A 17,639-nucleotide genomic window follows, 5' to 3' on the forward strand; every position below is an offset into this window, starting at 1 on the left:
ATAAATTACTCTTGTATTTTCCTATATCAGGAAATAAAGATGGAGGAAGCTATGACCTACACAGGTATTCACACTTTTTTATTCTCCCCCCGCAGCTTCTTTTCCCAATAATTGCATGATCCAGCCATTTCAACTAATTTCCGTTTCTCACCATGTTGCACAGAGCATAGTGTGGGGTGCATGCATGTGCTAACAGCATTCTCCTCCAGATTGTGTCCTTGGTTGCAGATCTGTCATTTTGCTTTAAATCAGCTGACTGTCACCGCAGGATGTCTCTCAGAGCATTTACTCCATGTGTGTTTGCTCATTAGATGATGCTTTTAAGCATGGAATGATGTGAAAGGGGAAAAAAAAAAAACCCAGAATGACCTTTGGGAGCCCTGGGGAGAGGTTGGGAGAATGATTTCCCTTGTGGTGCTTACACGTTGATTTGCTGGAGAGGCTTCATGGAAACTAGTTCGAGATTTTTATGAAATATAATGTCAAAGACCCAAAAGGAGTAATGGGAATTTCAAGAGCATTCTGAAGCTGAAGTTGGAGGAAATAGGTGCTTCCTTGTTAAGAGTCCTTAATTGACTTGGGTGGGGAAAAGCAGCAGTGATAAGGATTCAGAAGGCTCTGCAGGGTGGTGGTTGGTGAGGAGAAGGCGCTGGGGTCGGGGACAGAGAGGTCCTTGCGTTAGCACAGAGACGATACCGCCTGACACACCCAAACTTCATAAACAGGCCTCAGCCCAGCCATCTGGTTTCCTCCGACCCCCACCCATCCCCCCTCTCTCTTCGTGTTCTGGAGGTGGGCACCCACACACCTGGCATCGTCAGCCCTTGATAATTTTCCACTCTGAGCGTAGACCTCAGGTGGGTTTGTCAGAAACGTGCCGTGTGGGACAGAAGGGGACTGACCTTACCACCTCTACGGTGGGGAAACTGAGGCACGACGTGTCGGCACCCTCGCTGATGAATCCATCAAAGGAACATGGACTTCCTTGGTGCCATGCCAGGGCACCCTGTCTGCCCCACCGCCTCCCCTCCAGCCTCCTGAGCTCTAGTCTCAGATTCCCCCTTTACCAGGGCAGCTCACTGGTCTGACCAGAAGCTAAACAACTGGAAAGGTGAGGGGTGGGGGGAGGGGAGATGTAAACAACTAACAAAACAAAGAAAGCTGGGCTTTTGAGGATCCTTAATAACCATGTATGTATCTCTTCTTTTTCTCTTCTCTCTGTCTTCTTTCCTTTCCTGGCTCTGCCCCCACCCCGACCCCACATCACCCCCAGCACACATAGGACAGAGCAGAAGAACCCACTCTTAAGCTGGTCTCACCCGGGATATGGGCTGACGAGGTAATATCCCACACACAGGCACTCCTTCGCCTGCCCCCCAGGGGCCACATTAAGACCTTTCCAAAGTGTGACACTTTAAACGGACCTAACACTAAATATTGACTTTACAGTTATTTTATGATGCACTCAATTTTACAGCGAAGGGATTTTCAGTCGAGCTTTCTTTTACTCCCTGTCCTGGAGGTAAAAGGCTATGAACGGGCGACTTAAGACTTAAAAGCTGAGTCAGAGAGCTCTTCTCCATCTAGTCATCCCCAGACAACTTTGAGATGAGGGATGTGGAACCGCTCTCCGGTCATAAATAAGTGGCAGACATCTGGGACTCCTCCTTCTCCCTTCCCTGCCACCACCACTAAATCCATCACCCGTCAGGTCCTTTGTCACAGCCTTGGTGACTCGTTATTGATGGGTCGCCTGTCTGAGAACGTGGCTGTGTGTGAAGGTGACAGAGTGTTACCTGTCGCCTTCCTCCTTCCCCCCCCCCGGAATTCTTTACCAAAGGACAAATCTGAGGATACTCTATAACTCAGAATGACTGGCATTTTGGGGTCCCACCGTTTTGTAAGGCAGGGAGCAAGCTGACTTTCAGCGGGTCGCCACGCTGCAGGTGGGAAATCATGAAACAGGGTTACTGAGAGAGTGTCCACCTGTCACACCCGGGGACTCTCGGGATACCCAAAAGCGGTGCTTGACGTGGCCTCACCTGCTCGCGGTGTCCCGGTGGACTGAAAGGGGACAGATGTCAAACAAGCCACTGTCTGCGTGGAACTGCTGAAAAGCCCGTCTCCAGATGGTGTCTGCGGGTACGCGGCCCTCCAGTGACGGCACTCCTGACAGGCTTCCTCAGAAGCCCGCATTCTTCAAGAAGATTCTGATTTTTTTTTTTTTTTTTTTTTTTTGGAAAACTAATCAAATGCATTTTTAATCATAAAATTCCATTATAAAGGACTTTGAGAAAACTGGTTAGCGACCAAACCTGAAGAATTTGAAATTTGAGAATTCAGCTGAGTGTTTCAGAAGCATTCACCTTGCTTGATTGACTACATAATAGCTTTAACTGCCTTCCATTTTGTGGGTTTTGAAAAATTCATCTTTAGATTTGTTTAAATGGGCTTCGAAAAGCAAGCCTGTTCCTTGTTCAACTTCGTTATTTATTTTATTTCTTGACGGGGCTGTGGCCGGTGCCTGAGGCGAGGCCCCCTGAGAGGCTCGGCGGACTCAGCCCGGTCATTTTCCAGTTAGGACAAGCAGAGACTAAGGGCACCGCTCAGAAAGTAACCCCCATGACTCAGGAGATCATTTTTGGCTCGAGTTGAAAGCAGTCATTTCTGTGTTGCAAAATAGAATGGGATCAACAGGTTGAGGGGGTGTTTATTTTTCCCATTGCTTAGGAAAACTGACGTTGCTGCCCTTTGATGTCCCGGAAATGCTCCTGGCAGGCATGGGGTGCGTCCAGCGGCTGTGTGGGGCAGACGGGGGGTTCTGGGTGGCCTCGCGCTGGCTGCTCCCTGGACCCTGGGGTGCCACACCCTGGAGACCAGCAGGCCACACTGTGCTTCGCCCTCAGCAGCCACGCTTCTGCGCACCTTGCTTTTGCATGTTTTGATTCATCTCCCCTGGGGCAACAGCTCATGCCTTGCAGATGGATGTAGGTGAGCTAGCTGTGTGTTAGAGCCTGATTAGTAGCCAGTCTGCCTTGGGTTCAAGTCCTGCCTTGCTTAGTAAGTAGATGAGAATGGAAGCCCCAGTAACGATGAGTCTTATTAGTAAGGTGTACATGGGATGCAAAACGTTAACATGAAGGAAAGAGTACTTGAAAGGGAATAGTGACATCATAATTCCAAAGAATGTTCCTATATTTTATAAGAGACACAAAAAGAGATACTCATCAGCACCACCGCCATCTCGTTCATCACTCTTTGGTAATCCAGAGTTCAGTCTTTTTTCTGAACTGCCTGGACTTCGTGAAGGACAGAACCCAACCTCCACTGCCCTGCTCTGTGTTACTTTAACGAAGCTTCACCTGGTTCTCTTCTCTCTGTCACATCTCAGAACTCCATTTTATTGATTTTTTCTCTCCATATTTCTTTCCAGTTCTGTTGAAAAATAATTGACATGCATCACTGTCCAAGTGCATTTTATTCGTAAGCTGCCTTGCTAGCCCCGTTGGACTTTTCTGTTTAAGATGCTTGACCAGAGGGGCACCTGGGTGGCTCAGTCGTTAAGTGTCTGCCTTCGGCTCAGGTCATGATCCCAGGGTCCTGGGATCGAGCCCCGCATCGGGCTCCCTGCTCAGCGGGAAGCCTGCTTCTCCCTCTCCCACTCCCCCTGCTTGTGTTCCCTCTCTCGCTGTCTCTCTCTCTGTCAAATAAATAAATAAAATCTTTAAAAAAAAAAAAAAAAAAAGATGCTTGACCAGGAGTTGGGTCAAGTCAGGGATTGGGGTTAAAGGGACCAGCCTCCTCAAGTAACAGAGGACTGAGGGTCAGAGTTGTTAGGGTGTGGGTCAGAGGCAGGGCCACTGTGTGGGATGCAGGCACTGAAATCCAGCCGGCTCTGCTAGACAGGCCATGCCAACTGGTGGGTAAGTTTTTTTTCACACACCCGTGGCTATGCTGGTCAGAATCAGGGGCAGGGACAAGTCAGGATTCATCTAAGCTCCCAAAGAATTCTCAGAATTTGGTCTTACTTTTCCAGTAGTGATTCTACTTCCAGTGCCTTGTTTCTTGTACCATAGAAGAAGAAACAAACATGTTGCAGGACTTGAAGACCCTTCCCTCCAAACTGAGGAGTGAAATTTACCTGTAATCAGCTTCAAAATTGAGAGGAAGATGAGAGGGGGAGAAATTAATCTCTTTCATCCATTCAATAACTAAAGAAGGAAAGAATCTACATGGCCACCTCTGTGCAAGCCACTGCCTTCTAGGAGAACGTAGCAAGTATTATCATTACAACACAGAAAACAAAGTGCTCTGACAGGGAAAGACATGACGCTATAAGAGCCTTGTGGGGTCCCTAACCCAACCCCAGGGAATCCTGGGAAGCTTCCCAGGGATGCGGCATTTAATGCTGCATGTGGAAGGCAACCCTAGCATGATCTAGAATAGGATATTGAAGGAAGAAAACCAGTCCAACTAGAAGAGAGTGTTTTTTTCAAAGGCAAGATTCATTTGGGGGGATTGTGATCAATTTAAAGTAAGAACAAGGAAGGGAATTGTGGGATAAGCAGAAGGGGTCAACAGCGCTGTTTTCATGAAGAGTGTTATATATAGCGTGACCCACAGAATTTGTCTTCCAAACAAGGATATTTCCACCTGGAAGGGGTAGTAAAAATAATTAAAATTATCTAAATTTGATACCTGTATTTGCTAACCAATGACTTGATCAGTGGATTTATGAAATAATTGTATTTAAAAATGATTTTCTAAACTAAAATTCCAAAAATTCTGGACAAATGCTACATGGAAGAGGATGCAAGTCCAACAGACATAAACTGGGATCATCCCAGGCAATCTAGACAATTTGGTCACCCTGGTTGCAGACTCTGTCAGAAGATTGGATCTTTATCCTGAATGCAATAGGGAGATATTCAAGAGTGTTATAAACTGTGAGAAATAATATGAGAGGATTTGGGTCGATCAGATTAGGCGACATACATAGTTGTGAGGACAGTTTTGTGGGTGGGGTTAGTCACAAGGTCTGGCTCCATTGCCTCCCAATTTGGGGACAATTTCTAGCAGTATTACCTGACTTACATTGTTCCCACACTCTCCTAAGTACTTTACATATGTTAAATCACTTAACCGTCACAGTAACTTTATAAGGGCAGCACTGTTAGCCCCATTTAATTGATGAGAAAATTGAGTCACAGATAGACCAAGTAATTTTCCCAAGATTATATAGCTGATAAGTGATGGAGTACCTACCCAAGGAGTCTGAAGCTAGCGTGTGCTTTTAATCTCCATACTGTGCTGATTCTCTCGAACAATTTAACCTTCTAACTTCATTTTCTCATCTGTAAAAAGGTGATCATATACATATACATAATAATACATAAGGATTACACGAGCTGATATCTGAAAAGTGCTTAGCACATGTAAGCCCTGAATGTATATTATTCTATGAACGATGTTTGGTAATAAAGTTGAATAGTGAGAGAAATATCAAAGAACCCCAGAATTTTGAAGGACATTTACATTCACATTAATGGGTAATAAAATTAGTGGGCTTTTTAAAATAATGAAATATTAAGAAAGAGGGAAAATTATGTGCATTTGCCCCCATAAGCAGGTATGCGCTTTTAATCAGCCATTGACTATACAAAGTTATTCATCTATAGATAGATGACATAACTTACTATTTATAGTTCTACACTGCCTTCTTAGCTGAACATTCATAGTCTTGTATTTGTGAAATAAATAGGTGTTCTTGCAATTCAATAAAATTAGTGCGCTAGAAATCTTCTATGCATAACAAATAAAAAGGTATTTACGATTGATTGGCTTTTAGTTATTTTACAGGACACCGAATTCAGAGTCTCTGAAAGCAAATTCCATTTCAGTCTAAAACATGCTGTGTTTCAAGCAGCCTGGATGTCACGCACAAGGCACACCGCTTTGGTCCCAAATATTGGAATCCCTGTGCCTTCAGAAAAACATTCAAAGGGGACACAGAAAAACATGGAAGGGCTTATGAGAAAGGAATGGATATGTTAGTGCAGATACTCTGCTGAGGCTCTCTCAATTTTGAAAATCAAATGATTGCCCTCAGAACTGAAACCTGGGAGGGGAATATAGCCATGTCAACGAAAACATCCCTCCAGTGAGCAGCGATCAACGGAATTACAAGGCTTCTGACTGACCTCTTGTTTGCCCCTTGAAATGAGAGACACCTAGCCCGGTGAAAGTCAAAGTTTGCTGTTGAGCACAAGTACCCAGAATCATCTAGAGGTGGGGGCTGTAACGGAGGGCCTCCCACCGTGCTGAGGAAACCCGAGGACGGGAAGAAGAGGGCCAGGAAATTGTGGAGGGAGTGATGCTCAAATTTCATTTTGAAGGCTGAGCGCCGGCTCAGATGCTGAGGCAGGGAAGCACATTCTAGGAATAAATGCCAGTGCTGAGGAGGGAGAGAGCCTGGTGTTTTCAGGAAACGCCACCGTTTTGGTGACGCTACGTCAGAGGCCATGTGCGGAGTAAGAACAGGGCAGGCCGCTGAAGTCGGTAGGCATCAGGCAGGTCTCTGTAGAAACTGCTCTTCCTGCTTCGTAGGACACCAGGAGTCCTTGTGGATTAGAACTGCTCCAGGAGAGTTACAGTTCCACGCGTACGTGGTCTCTGCTACCCACGCGTAGAGGGGGACATAATTACTGGTCATGTTTTTAAAGATGTATTTATTTTTTTCAGGGAGAGGAAGCAGGGGGAGAGGCAGAGGGAGAGAGAATCTCAAGCAGATTCCCTGCTGAGCGCAGAGCCTGACGCGGGGTTTGATCTCATGACCCTGAGATCACGACCTGAGCCCAAAGCGAGAGTCTGAAGCTTAACGGACTAAGCTACCCCTGGTGTCCCTAATTATGTGGTCATGCTTTTAAAAGTAAATAAGTGCCATCCAGAAAGAAATGCGACTCAGCTTGAGACCTGCGTGTGCTTTTGAATTTCTCTTAGGGATTTTACAACCTTTCTGTTTCCCAGGTTGGGTGAGGATTACCTGGAACTTGAAATCATCCACTTTTATTCCAAAAATTCATTTTTCAGAACAAACCTATTCATATGTTTGCTCCCTGAATAAAGAACTTCAGAATGGCCCAAGAAAGAGGGCTCCTTTTGTGAGATGAGGGCTGGCAGAAACCAGGACGGAAATGCGGACAATTTAGTTCTAATGTCTAACAAGGATTTCGACTTAATGTTTTGATACAATGGTGCATGTGCAGAAAACTTGCAAGAACACTTCCAAGAAATTTTACCCCGTTTGCCTTATTGTTTTCCCTTGTTCTCTGGCTCTTTTTCCACATACACACACATACTTCTTTTTTTTTTTTTTCCCCTGAATCATTTATAATTTGCCGATATCATGTATCTTTATATATAAGAGCTTTAGTACATATTTCCCAAGAACAAAAACATTCTTACGTAACTCTTGTACACTTACCAAAATCAGGCAATTTAACACTGATACAAGTCTATTATCTAGTCCACAGTCCTTATTCAAATATTGCCAATTGTCCCATAATGTCATATTTATGGTTTGGAGAGGATTTTGTTTTTCTGGTCAGGGATCCAATCCGGAATCACACATTGTAGTAAATTGTCATGTCTTTTAGGTCTCTTTCCATCTGGAATAGTTCCTCGACTTTTCATTACTATTCATGACATTCTAAAGTATACAGGCCAGTTATTCTGTAAAATGTCCCCCAGTTGGGGTTTTTCTGATATTTCCTCATGATTGGACTAAAACTGTGCATTTCTGAAGGAATGCCATAAACGTGGAAGTGTGCACTCCGGTATATCTTTTTTTTTTTTAAGATATATTTATTTATTTATTTATTTATTTGAGAGAGAGTGGGGGAAGGGCAGAGGGAGAGGGAGAGAGAGAATCTCAAGCAGATTTTGTGCTGAGTGTGGAGCCCGCCGTGGGGCTCGATCTCACATCCCTGAGATCATGACCTGAGCCAAAATCAAAAGTCCGACACCCAGCCCACTGAGCCACCCAGGCATCCCTCGAGATATCTTATAAGGAGATCCATGACATCTGTTTGGTGGTCTTACCTTTGATTACTTGATTCAGATGTGGTTTGCTAGGTTAATCCACTATAAAATTACTATTTTTCCTTCTTTAATTAGTAATTCATCCACTAGCTTTTGAGGAATTCATAATTCTTGCCTTAAGCATTTTGATGACTGCAAAATGATGATTTTTTCCAACTTCATTATTCTTGCTACATTTCTTAAGTGGTACTCTGCCATAGAGAAAAAAAATGCCCTTTTCTCGTTTATATGTATATATGTATGTATAGCAATAAGGATTCATAGATCCTTATTTTATCGCACGGAAAACCTTTTGCTACCATTATTTATTTTGATGATCAAAATATCCCAGTTTTAGTCAATGGTGTCCCTTCAGGTGGCTTCCATGTCCTTTTGGGGTGTCCCCATCATCTTTTGAGCACTCCATTGCTTTCAAGCCTAACTATGTTCCAAGTTCACCTTGTAGTTTCACTCCCCCACATCTGGAATCAGCCATTTCCCCAAAGATCCCCAGTTCCTTTTAAGTGGGGAGTGGCATTTGGACCCAAGATCTGGGTTTGAGGTGCATAAAATTGTTACAGAGGCATCTTTGTATGTAGACCCTTTGTGTGGACAGAGCTAAAATACACACGCAAGGGTATTGACAGCCATTCCTCTTTCTATAGATACAGAGAATGTGTGGATGTAGTTATCTAGATATATTAAAAACCATATGTTCATACTGATACCTCTAATTCTAACTCAACAGCTCAAGATTCATTCTAGTCTTCTAGTTTCTATGTGGTAACTTCCTTTTCCAGCTTTAAGAAGTCTAGTTCCCATTATCCTCAAAGGATTGACTCATCTGTTAAATGCTACAGCACACAGAAAGCGAGTTCCGAATTGCTAGATCCTACATCTGTAAACACAAACCTGCTAACTAGAGCTCAGGATATTTTGCAGGTCCTTCTGTCTTTAGAAGGAGAAAAAAATAGCACTGTGTTTGGAGTTACTGGGGCTGGCTCCCTGCTACCTCCTCCTTTATTGTGGTTATGTTACTCATTTGAAATAGACCAAGGTTTGTTTATTTCCATCTGTATTCCATTTTCGGGTCTATTTTTTCTCATCACTGGTAGTGTAATTTTCTTTTTTCAGTGTGTAATACTTTAACATAGTTCCAAAAGTCGAAACTGCCAAAAGCATATGGAGAGAAATGTTAGTCCTTCCCACCAGCTCTTCCCACACGTGCGCTGTAGGTAACCAGACTCATCAGTTTCTGTTTTACCTTCCTGTGTTTTTGTTGCAGTAGTAAGCAGATGGTGATATTTGATCTCTCTTACTTTCTTACATCAAGGGTAGCATACTATATATACAGTATTACACTTGGTTTCTTTTTCGCTTAAATTACTATTGTCACTTTAAAATCTATCCTCTCCATCAGTTCATAGAGATCTTCCCATTCTCTTTTTCACTTCTTCATAGTAATCTACTGTGTGGCTGTACTGTAATTTATTCAGCCACTCCTTTATGTATGAGATTTCAGTTCTTCTCATATTTTGCAATTACAAATTGTGCTGCAGTAAAGAACCTTGGGCAAATATGTTTCATGTTCTTGAAGATATCTTCAGAGTAAATTCCTAGTTGTGGGATTACTGGGTCAAAAGTAAATGCCTATATGGACATATTAAATGCTGCCAAATTTCCCTCCATATGGTTTGCACCGTTTTGCATTCCCATCATCAGTATATGAGTGTCTGCTTTCAACAGCTGTCAAGCTTTTAAATTTTTTTCCAATTGAATGAGAAAGAAAGGGTATCTCAGTATTGTTTGGATTTGTATTGCTCTTATTATGAGTAAAGTTGAACATGTTTTTGAAAGTTTAAAGGCCATGTTACTTTCCTTTTGTAGATTATCTGGTTATGTCGTATGCCCTTTATCTGGTTTTTGAAAGGATTATCAGGAAGAACCTGTATCTTTACGATGCTGAGTCTTCTATCCAGGAACAAAAGCTATCTTTCCACCTGGTTAAGTAAATTTCTAGGTCTCTCAGGAGCTTTCTAAACTCACTTCTTAGAGGTTTTGCACATTTCTTGGTAAGTTTATTCATAAGTATTTTAGCTTCTCTCTTACTGTTGTGAATAGGGTTTTCCTCCATCATTAAAACCTCTTTGTATTCTCATTTGTGTATATGAGGGCTATCGATTTCTGTATATTAATTTTATATTCTGCTACTTTAAAAAATATTTCTACTTTTGAGTTAATTTTGTCATCGATTCTCTTGGGTTTTCCAGTTGTACTTGTCGTACATTTGTGAATAGAGATAGCTTTGCTTCTTTTCTAATTTGTTGGCTCTGATTGATCCCTCCTGTTGGACTGAATGAACTAATACTTCCAGTACAATGTTACCTTGTTCCTGATTTTTGTGAAAATGCTTTTCAGATTTCCCCATTAAGTGAGAGGGAGGTTTAGGACTAAGTTGTATACATCTTCATCATGTTAAGGAACTAGCCATTGATTTTTTTTTTTTAGTGTTTTTATTACTAATGAATGTTGAATTTGTCAAAGGCCTTTTCAGCATCTATGGAGATGCTCAAATAATTTTTCTCTTTCAATTTTCCAATATGATGTTATATTCCAATATGATATATTCCAATATGATATATTATATTCCAATTCAATTCTATTCTATTCTATTACAAAGATCTTCCAATATGATATATTACATTCCAATTATATTATATTATATTATATTATATTATATTATATTATTATAGATTTTCCAGTATGATATATTATATTAACAGATTTGCTAAGAATGAGCCAACCTTTCATTCCTGGAATACATTCCACTAGGTCATCATGTGTTATTTTCTTAATATAATATTGAATTCTCTTCAGTAATATTTTATTTAGGATTTTTGTATTATATTAATAAATAATACCAGTCCATAATTTTCTTTTTGTTTGTACTAGTGTTACCTTTTTAGGTATTGTATTAGTTTTCTATTGCTGCTGTAACAAATCACCACACTGTCTTAAACAACACAAATTTATTCTTTTATTTTTAGTGGTCAGAAGTCCAAAAATGGGTGTTACTGGGCTAAAATCATGGGGTGAGCACGTCTGTGTTCCTTCCGAGAGCTCTAAAAAAGGATCGCTTTCCTTGTCTTTCCCAGCTTCTGGAGGCTCCCTACATTCCTTGCCCAGGGCCCTTTCCCCCATCTTCAGAGCTGGTAGTGTAGGATCTTCAGATCTCAATCTGTATGTGTCTGTGTGCGCATGTGCACGCACATGTGTGTGTCTCAGACCTAGGCTTCTGGGCTCGCATCTTGTCACTCCCCTGCCTCCTTTTCCCAACTAAAGACTTTTGTGGTTACACTGGCCCCATCTGGATCCTTCAGAATAATCTCCACATATCAGCGTAATTTAAATCACATCTGCCAAGTCCCTTGTGCCATGGAAAGTAACATATCCACAGTTTCTAGGATTAGGATGTGGACATCTTTCTCCCTACCACAACTAACAATGTTATAGTTGCTTCATAAAAAGAGTTTGAAAATTTTCTTTGATTTTCTATGCTTTAAAACAGTTTGTCCAGCATTCAGATTCTCTTCTCTTTGAAGGCTTGGTAAAATTTTCCTGTGAAACCAAGGGACCTGGTGCATCTTCGTAGTTTCTTAATAACCTTTCTTTCCCTTTGGAAATTGCTTTATCTAAACTTTCAATTGGGCCAATTTCTTTTTTCTTTTTTCTTTTTTAAGATTTTATTTATTTACTTAACAGAGAGAGACATAGCAAGAGAGGGAACACAAGCAGGGGGAGTGGGAGAGGGAGGAGCAGGCTTCCCCCTGGGCAGGGAGCCTGATGTGGGGCTCGATCGGAGGATCCTGGGATCATGACCTGAGCCAAAGGCAGATGCTTAACGCCTGAGCCACCCAGGCTCCGCAAGTCAATTTCAATGAACTATTTTTCTGGGCAACTATTTGTTTCATCTGGGTTTTCTAATTCATTTGCTTTGAGGTCTACAAAGTGATCTCTCATGTTTTAAATTTTGTAGATTTCAATGATTATTTCTCCCTTATCATTTTTTATTTCGTGTTATGTGAACTTTCTCCCCTTTTTCTCAAGTAGCTGAACTAGTGATTGATTGTCTGTTTTGATACTTTCTTAAAGAACCAGGATTTTGATTTATTAGTTAGATATGTCATTCTTCTGTTCTCTACCTCATTAATTTTTGCTTTCACTTTTATTATTTCCTTCCTGGTGCTTTCTTTTGATTTACATTGTTCTTTCTGCAGCTCTTTTGAGTTTGGGGTTTAATTCATTTATTTTTTCAGGACGCCTGGGTGGCTCAGATGGTTAAGCGTCTGCCTTCGGCTCAGCTCATGATCCCAGGGTCCTGGGATCGAGCCCCACATCGGGCTCCTGGCTCAGCAGGGAGCGGGCTTCTCCCTCTCCCTCTGCCTCTCCCCCTGCTCATGCTCTCTCTCTCTCTGTATCTCTGTGTCTCAAATGAATAAATAAAATCTTTAAAAAAATGCATTTATTTTTCATGATAAAAGTGTTCAAGGCTAAGAATGCTTAAAGTGATGCATAAGTATCATGCCTTATGCGTCATAGGTTCTAATACATAGCGTTTTCATTATCATTTTTTTAAATTCTGCACTTCTAGGTTTGTATTTTCCTTTTCACCCAGATATGTTTGTCAGCTTCCAGGTGAAAGGGCTTTCTTGTTGTTTTAATGTTATTAATTTCTTGTTTCATTGTATTGTGTCAGAGTGTTTGTAATATTTCTATTTTATGCAACTTAATGATTTTTTGTGTGTGTGTAACCTAACACATAATCAAATAATGTGAATTTCTATGTGTGTTTGAGAAGGTGTGACTTCTACCCTAGGAGTATACTATTGGACACATTTAAATGAGAACTACCTGACTGATTATATATTTAGGTCTTCTAGATTCGTATTTATTTTTAGTCCACTTGGCCTGTCTTAGATTATCACTTATTATTATGTTTCCATGTATTTCACTTGACATCTTTTACAGATAGTTTCTTCTTTATAAAGATGGTTGCCTCCCCCTCCCCCTTTGGAACTTTGTAGGATTTGTATTTTTGTCCTATTGGTTGCTTTTGAACTTAAACGTTTTAATGCCCTTAGTCCCTGTTTCTTATTTAATCTTGTATTATCTCATTGATCAGTTTTTAATGATGTTCTTTGACTTCCAACTATTATTTCAAATCAACTCTCAATGAGCTTCTTCTCTTTCAGCTTTTCTCTCTTCCCTCCCATTTCTAGTTACATTATTTTTACTTTGTCATATAAAATGTATATATTATCTTTCGACCCTTCTCCTACCTTTATCAAGTACTCCTAAATCTGATAAGTACATTAAATGCTCAGCATCAATGTTTTTGCTGAAGTTTCTCCAGTGATTTCTTGGTTGGATGAAGACTGTTCAAGAAAAGCTGATGTGGACAGTATTCCCTGAATTCTTACATTTTAATTTTTAGACCTGTTTTTTCTGTAGCCTTGATACTTGAAAAAGAGCTTGGATGGTTTTAAGATCCTTGGTTTGTACTTTAATTTCTGATTTAAGATGGTTTTCACACCCTGGGGTGCTTGATTGAAAACATTTAATTTACTTGGCAATGTTGTATTGTGGTTTTCTTCACTTTATGGTTTATTTTGGCAGGGCATTTGGCATTTTCATAAGATGATAGATTTTGTTATTCTTATTTTCTATTTTCTTTTATAACAATTTCGTCTAGATTTAGGTTTCTTTTCTTAATTTCATGGATTTCAAGTATTTATAAGATTTCTAGTTTAAGAGGATCCTTTCTAGTGGGTGTAACCAAGTCTACTATCTTTTTACTATTTTATTTTATTATTATTTGGGGATGGGAGTAGGGGAGGTTATATGTCTTCGTTTTTTCTTTCTCTTTTTTCCTTACAGGATCTGACATTTCCCCCCTTTTGCTGCCCTTTTCCTTTATCTCCCAGTTTCCAAAGGATGTTCCTTCTTGCTTTGTGTCCTTTCCTGCCTCCCTTTCTGACTGCCACCTCGATTCATGCCCACTTCTGAGTCTCTTCCTCGTCTCCACCGCGGTTTACCAGGATTCGTACAGTCTTTTCTACATCAGGTTGACATGCTTTCCAGCGATGGCTTCAACTCAGTTCTTGGCTGCAACCTTATCTCCTGCTTCTCTCGTCTATACCGTTTTCCCAGGGCTTGTGCCCAGTGTGCGACATACAGCTCTGTTGAGATTGGATATTAACTTTTTTTTTTTTAACTTACAGGTTGTTTGAAGATTACATAATTTTCTATCTTCTAGTTTACTGAGAGTGCGGTTTTGTGTAGTTTTACTTATTCTTCCTGCTGGTCTGTATTGCTTTGTGCATAGTTGATCACATTAATCCAGGCTGCCTCTTTCTAAATGGTACTTGGACATAACAAGAGAAAAGATGCTATTTTCCACAGGACTGTAGTCACCTTGGTGATGTAGAAAGATCTGAGAGAGAGAGAAAGCTGGTGTGTTCTTTGTACACTGTGGAAACCATTCAAAGGTTGACTAATCTGGGGCATAGAACTTTTAGGGCAAAAACAAAATCAGAGAAACAGATTCAAGCATTGGGTTTGAAGAGTTTAATTGCATTGACATTTGTTTTTATACGGAGTGCCAGGGAGCATAAAAATGTCTAAGCATTGCCTCTTACATTAAAACACTTTCAAATTCATCATTCGTCCAGAGACCATGTAGATGGTAAAGGTTCCATCACACAACTATGCTCGCATCTGACAGATGAGGGACCAAGACTCAGAGAGCCTCACTCACATGATGTCCTGGTTGCAAAGTTGCCTTGAGTAGAGCCAGGAGTAAAACATCAGCCCCCTAACCGATGATGCCATGCATTTCCATCACCAACTGTGCCTCATCATAGAGGTTTGCACTCGTTTGTGCCTCTTTCCAATTTTTTGTTACTGTTCAATCGCTTCTATAACCTAAGTCCCCTCCCTGACAACAAATGACTAGGGGAAGATACTTTTTAGCATTGTATTTCAAATGGATTTGCCCTGCTAAAAACAATGTAAGTTGCTTGTCCGATAAGTAAGAAATACTTTCTCCCCTAATGATCCACCTCCCTCTCTCTTTTCACAGAGGACAGTTATGGGACGGATGGGAAGGTTAATCCGCCCAGCCTCGCTGCAGATGTCAACTGGCAAGGTCTGGAGGATTTATACAGAGTGAACGAAAGTGTCTATGAGTACAGACAAAACTATACACTTAGTCTGGTTGACTGGACTAATTACTTGAAGGATGTAGATAGAGTATTTGCACTGCTGAACAGCCACCAGGAGCAAGACAAAACAAATAAGACCGCAACTGCTCAAAGTGATGGGTCCCTGGCTGGATCTGCGGAGCTCTCCGCGCCGGTAGAGGGAGCTTCCGCGGAGTCAGATGAGGACCCGAGTCCCACGGTTGGGGAAGCCCCTTATTGGACCTGGCCGGCTGACCTTCGAACCCTGCCTTTGAACCAACCAACATTCAGTCCAGAGACGAAACTTGAATGGAACAACGACATTCCCGAAGTGAGTCGTTTGAATTCTGAACACTGGAGAAATCATAAAACTGACACGTGGACGGAGCACGAAGAGAGAAGTCATCTTGCAAGCGATCTTAGTGGCAACGGCCTGACAGAGCTGGTGCTGCCGCCCAGGCCCCGGCTGCAGCATGAATTTCCCCGGGGGGCCGGTCCAGGCGAGGATGTTTTTGATCTTCTTCCCCGGGGGGCAGGTCCAGGCGAGGATGTTTTTGATCTTCTTCCCCGGGGGGCAGGTCCAGGCGAGGATGTTTTTGAAGATCAGCTGCATCTTCCTGCGCATGCTGATGTGGGTTCCACTCATCAGACGATCAATACGTCTGCCCCGGAGCAGCCAACCAACTCCAGCAGCGAGAAGAGGATGTTGAACAAGGCGAAGAATCACAAGACGGGGAGCTTACAGAGTCTCGAAGGCAGTGCCTCCTTTCCACTCTCCTCCGATTAGCTGAAATTGTGACCTTACCCTAAACACAGTATTTTTTTTTAACTTTTTATTAGTAAACTAATAAAGGCGATCCCGACAGCGAACATTCTAAGCTACCCTAGGCACGCAGACAGAAGTTAGGGCGCAGGTCAGCAGGAGGCACACGGGGACTCGGTGTTGTAATTCACGATTGGTCCAGAAGAGAAAGAAAGGTTGACTCGTGTTTGTTTCTTTGTTTGTTTGTTTGTGGGGAGACTAAAACAGTATTATCTTTTGAAAGTGATAGGGATATGCCTATCCAAATATTATCCAATCAAGATGGCTAGAATTGTGACTTTCTGGGTTTCTAAAACTTGACCTCCTCCATGAATTTTTCAGCACACTTTCCACTGCCCGCCTAATGTGGTTTTGATTCCTTTTTTAACCACTGGAACTTTTCAGTGCCATCACCTTCAATGATTTTGCACTTTGAGATCAGAATACCGTGTCTGTTCGGTTAGTCTTTTTTTTTTTTTTCTTCCCATAGGCTTTCCATAGTCTCACTCCTTGCTCTCAGTGTGACCACGGGAAGTAGACCCCAAGAATGACACACAGTATGGATGACATATTGTTCAGCATACGCTTTTGCCAGAAGACATTGCATGCGTTTTCCTCGACTTGCTAAACTTGATTAGCAGAAAGGCATGGCTAACGATGTTGGCAGTAAAAATAAATACATCAACAAAACCAAGATTGTCTGCTCTCTCTGTGCCTAGCCTCAAAGTGTTCATCATATCCTTCAGATTGCAAAATTTTTATTATTTTATTAACAGGATAAAAGGACTGAAGACTTTTTTTTGCTCATCTTCGTTTTCTTGACCTGCCTAGTAAGGTCAAGTTTTGAGAAGATATGCTTAGTTTTGAATTTATATAAGAAATCTTTTTCAATAAAACAAACTCACAAATGTTTCATATTTTAAACACACCATATGTGTTATATGATCATTTTTAAGGCCTTCACCAAGTTCTGATTTTTTTAAAGACATAATTCAAGACTGCTTTTGAAATTCTGTATTCTTGAAAATATTCTTGTTATGTATTAGATTTTTAAATACCAGCAAAAGGATTACCTCATTGAGAATTATCAGTACCCTAGCCAACTTCCCAAGAAGGTTTTTTTTTTTTTTAGCTTAACAGTGATTTTCTTTTTATTTTTAGATCATTCAAATGCATAGGTAAATTATGTTTTCTTTAAGTGTTTAAGGTAAACTCTTTTAAAGAAAATTTAATATGTTGTAGTTGAATCTTTGATAACTTTAAGTCTTTATCATAGACTCTGTACATATGTTAAAATTAACTAGCTCTTTATCAGATGTGTGTGTCACCAGCTGAGTGACAGAAGAAACATATTTATGGTCATGAATGATGTGCTTTGTAAAAAGGTTTCAAGTTATTAGGAAGCATACTGTGTTTTTTAATCTTGTGTAATATTCTGTGATACTTTTATAGAACAATTCTGGCTTCGGGAAAGTCTGGAAGCAATATTTCTTGAAATAAAAGGTGTTTAAATTTTA

General features: G+C 41.0%; 1 protein-coding gene across 8 annotated transcripts in view; it reads left to right on the forward strand.

The window, feature by feature from the left end:
* SULF1 (sulfatase 1) overlaps window positions 1–17,639 on the forward strand; it is a 176,208-nt gene extending 158,569 nt beyond the window's left edge. For 5 of the 8 annotated variants that reach the window (XM_032421530.1, XM_032421532.1, XM_032421529.1 and 2 more), the window contains one exon: window positions 15,221–17,639. In XM_032421530.1, the coding sequence (XP_032277421.1) occupies window positions 15,221–16,107 (887 nt within the window). In that variant the 3' untranslated portion in view covers window positions 16,108–17,639. Of the gene's footprint in view, window positions 1–30; window positions 65–1,273; window positions 1,340–15,220 lie in introns of all 8 variants that reach the window. The other 3 variants (XM_032421535.1, XM_032421533.1, XM_032421536.1) reach the window with 3 other exon arrangements.

This window comes from Phoca vitulina, unplaced genomic scaffold, assembly GCF_004348235.1.
Source record: "Phoca vitulina isolate PV1807 unplaced genomic scaffold, GSC_HSeal_1.0 scaffold25, whole genome shotgun sequence".
Classification (NCBI taxonomy): domain Eukaryota; kingdom Metazoa; phylum Chordata; class Mammalia; order Carnivora; family Phocidae; genus Phoca; species Phoca vitulina.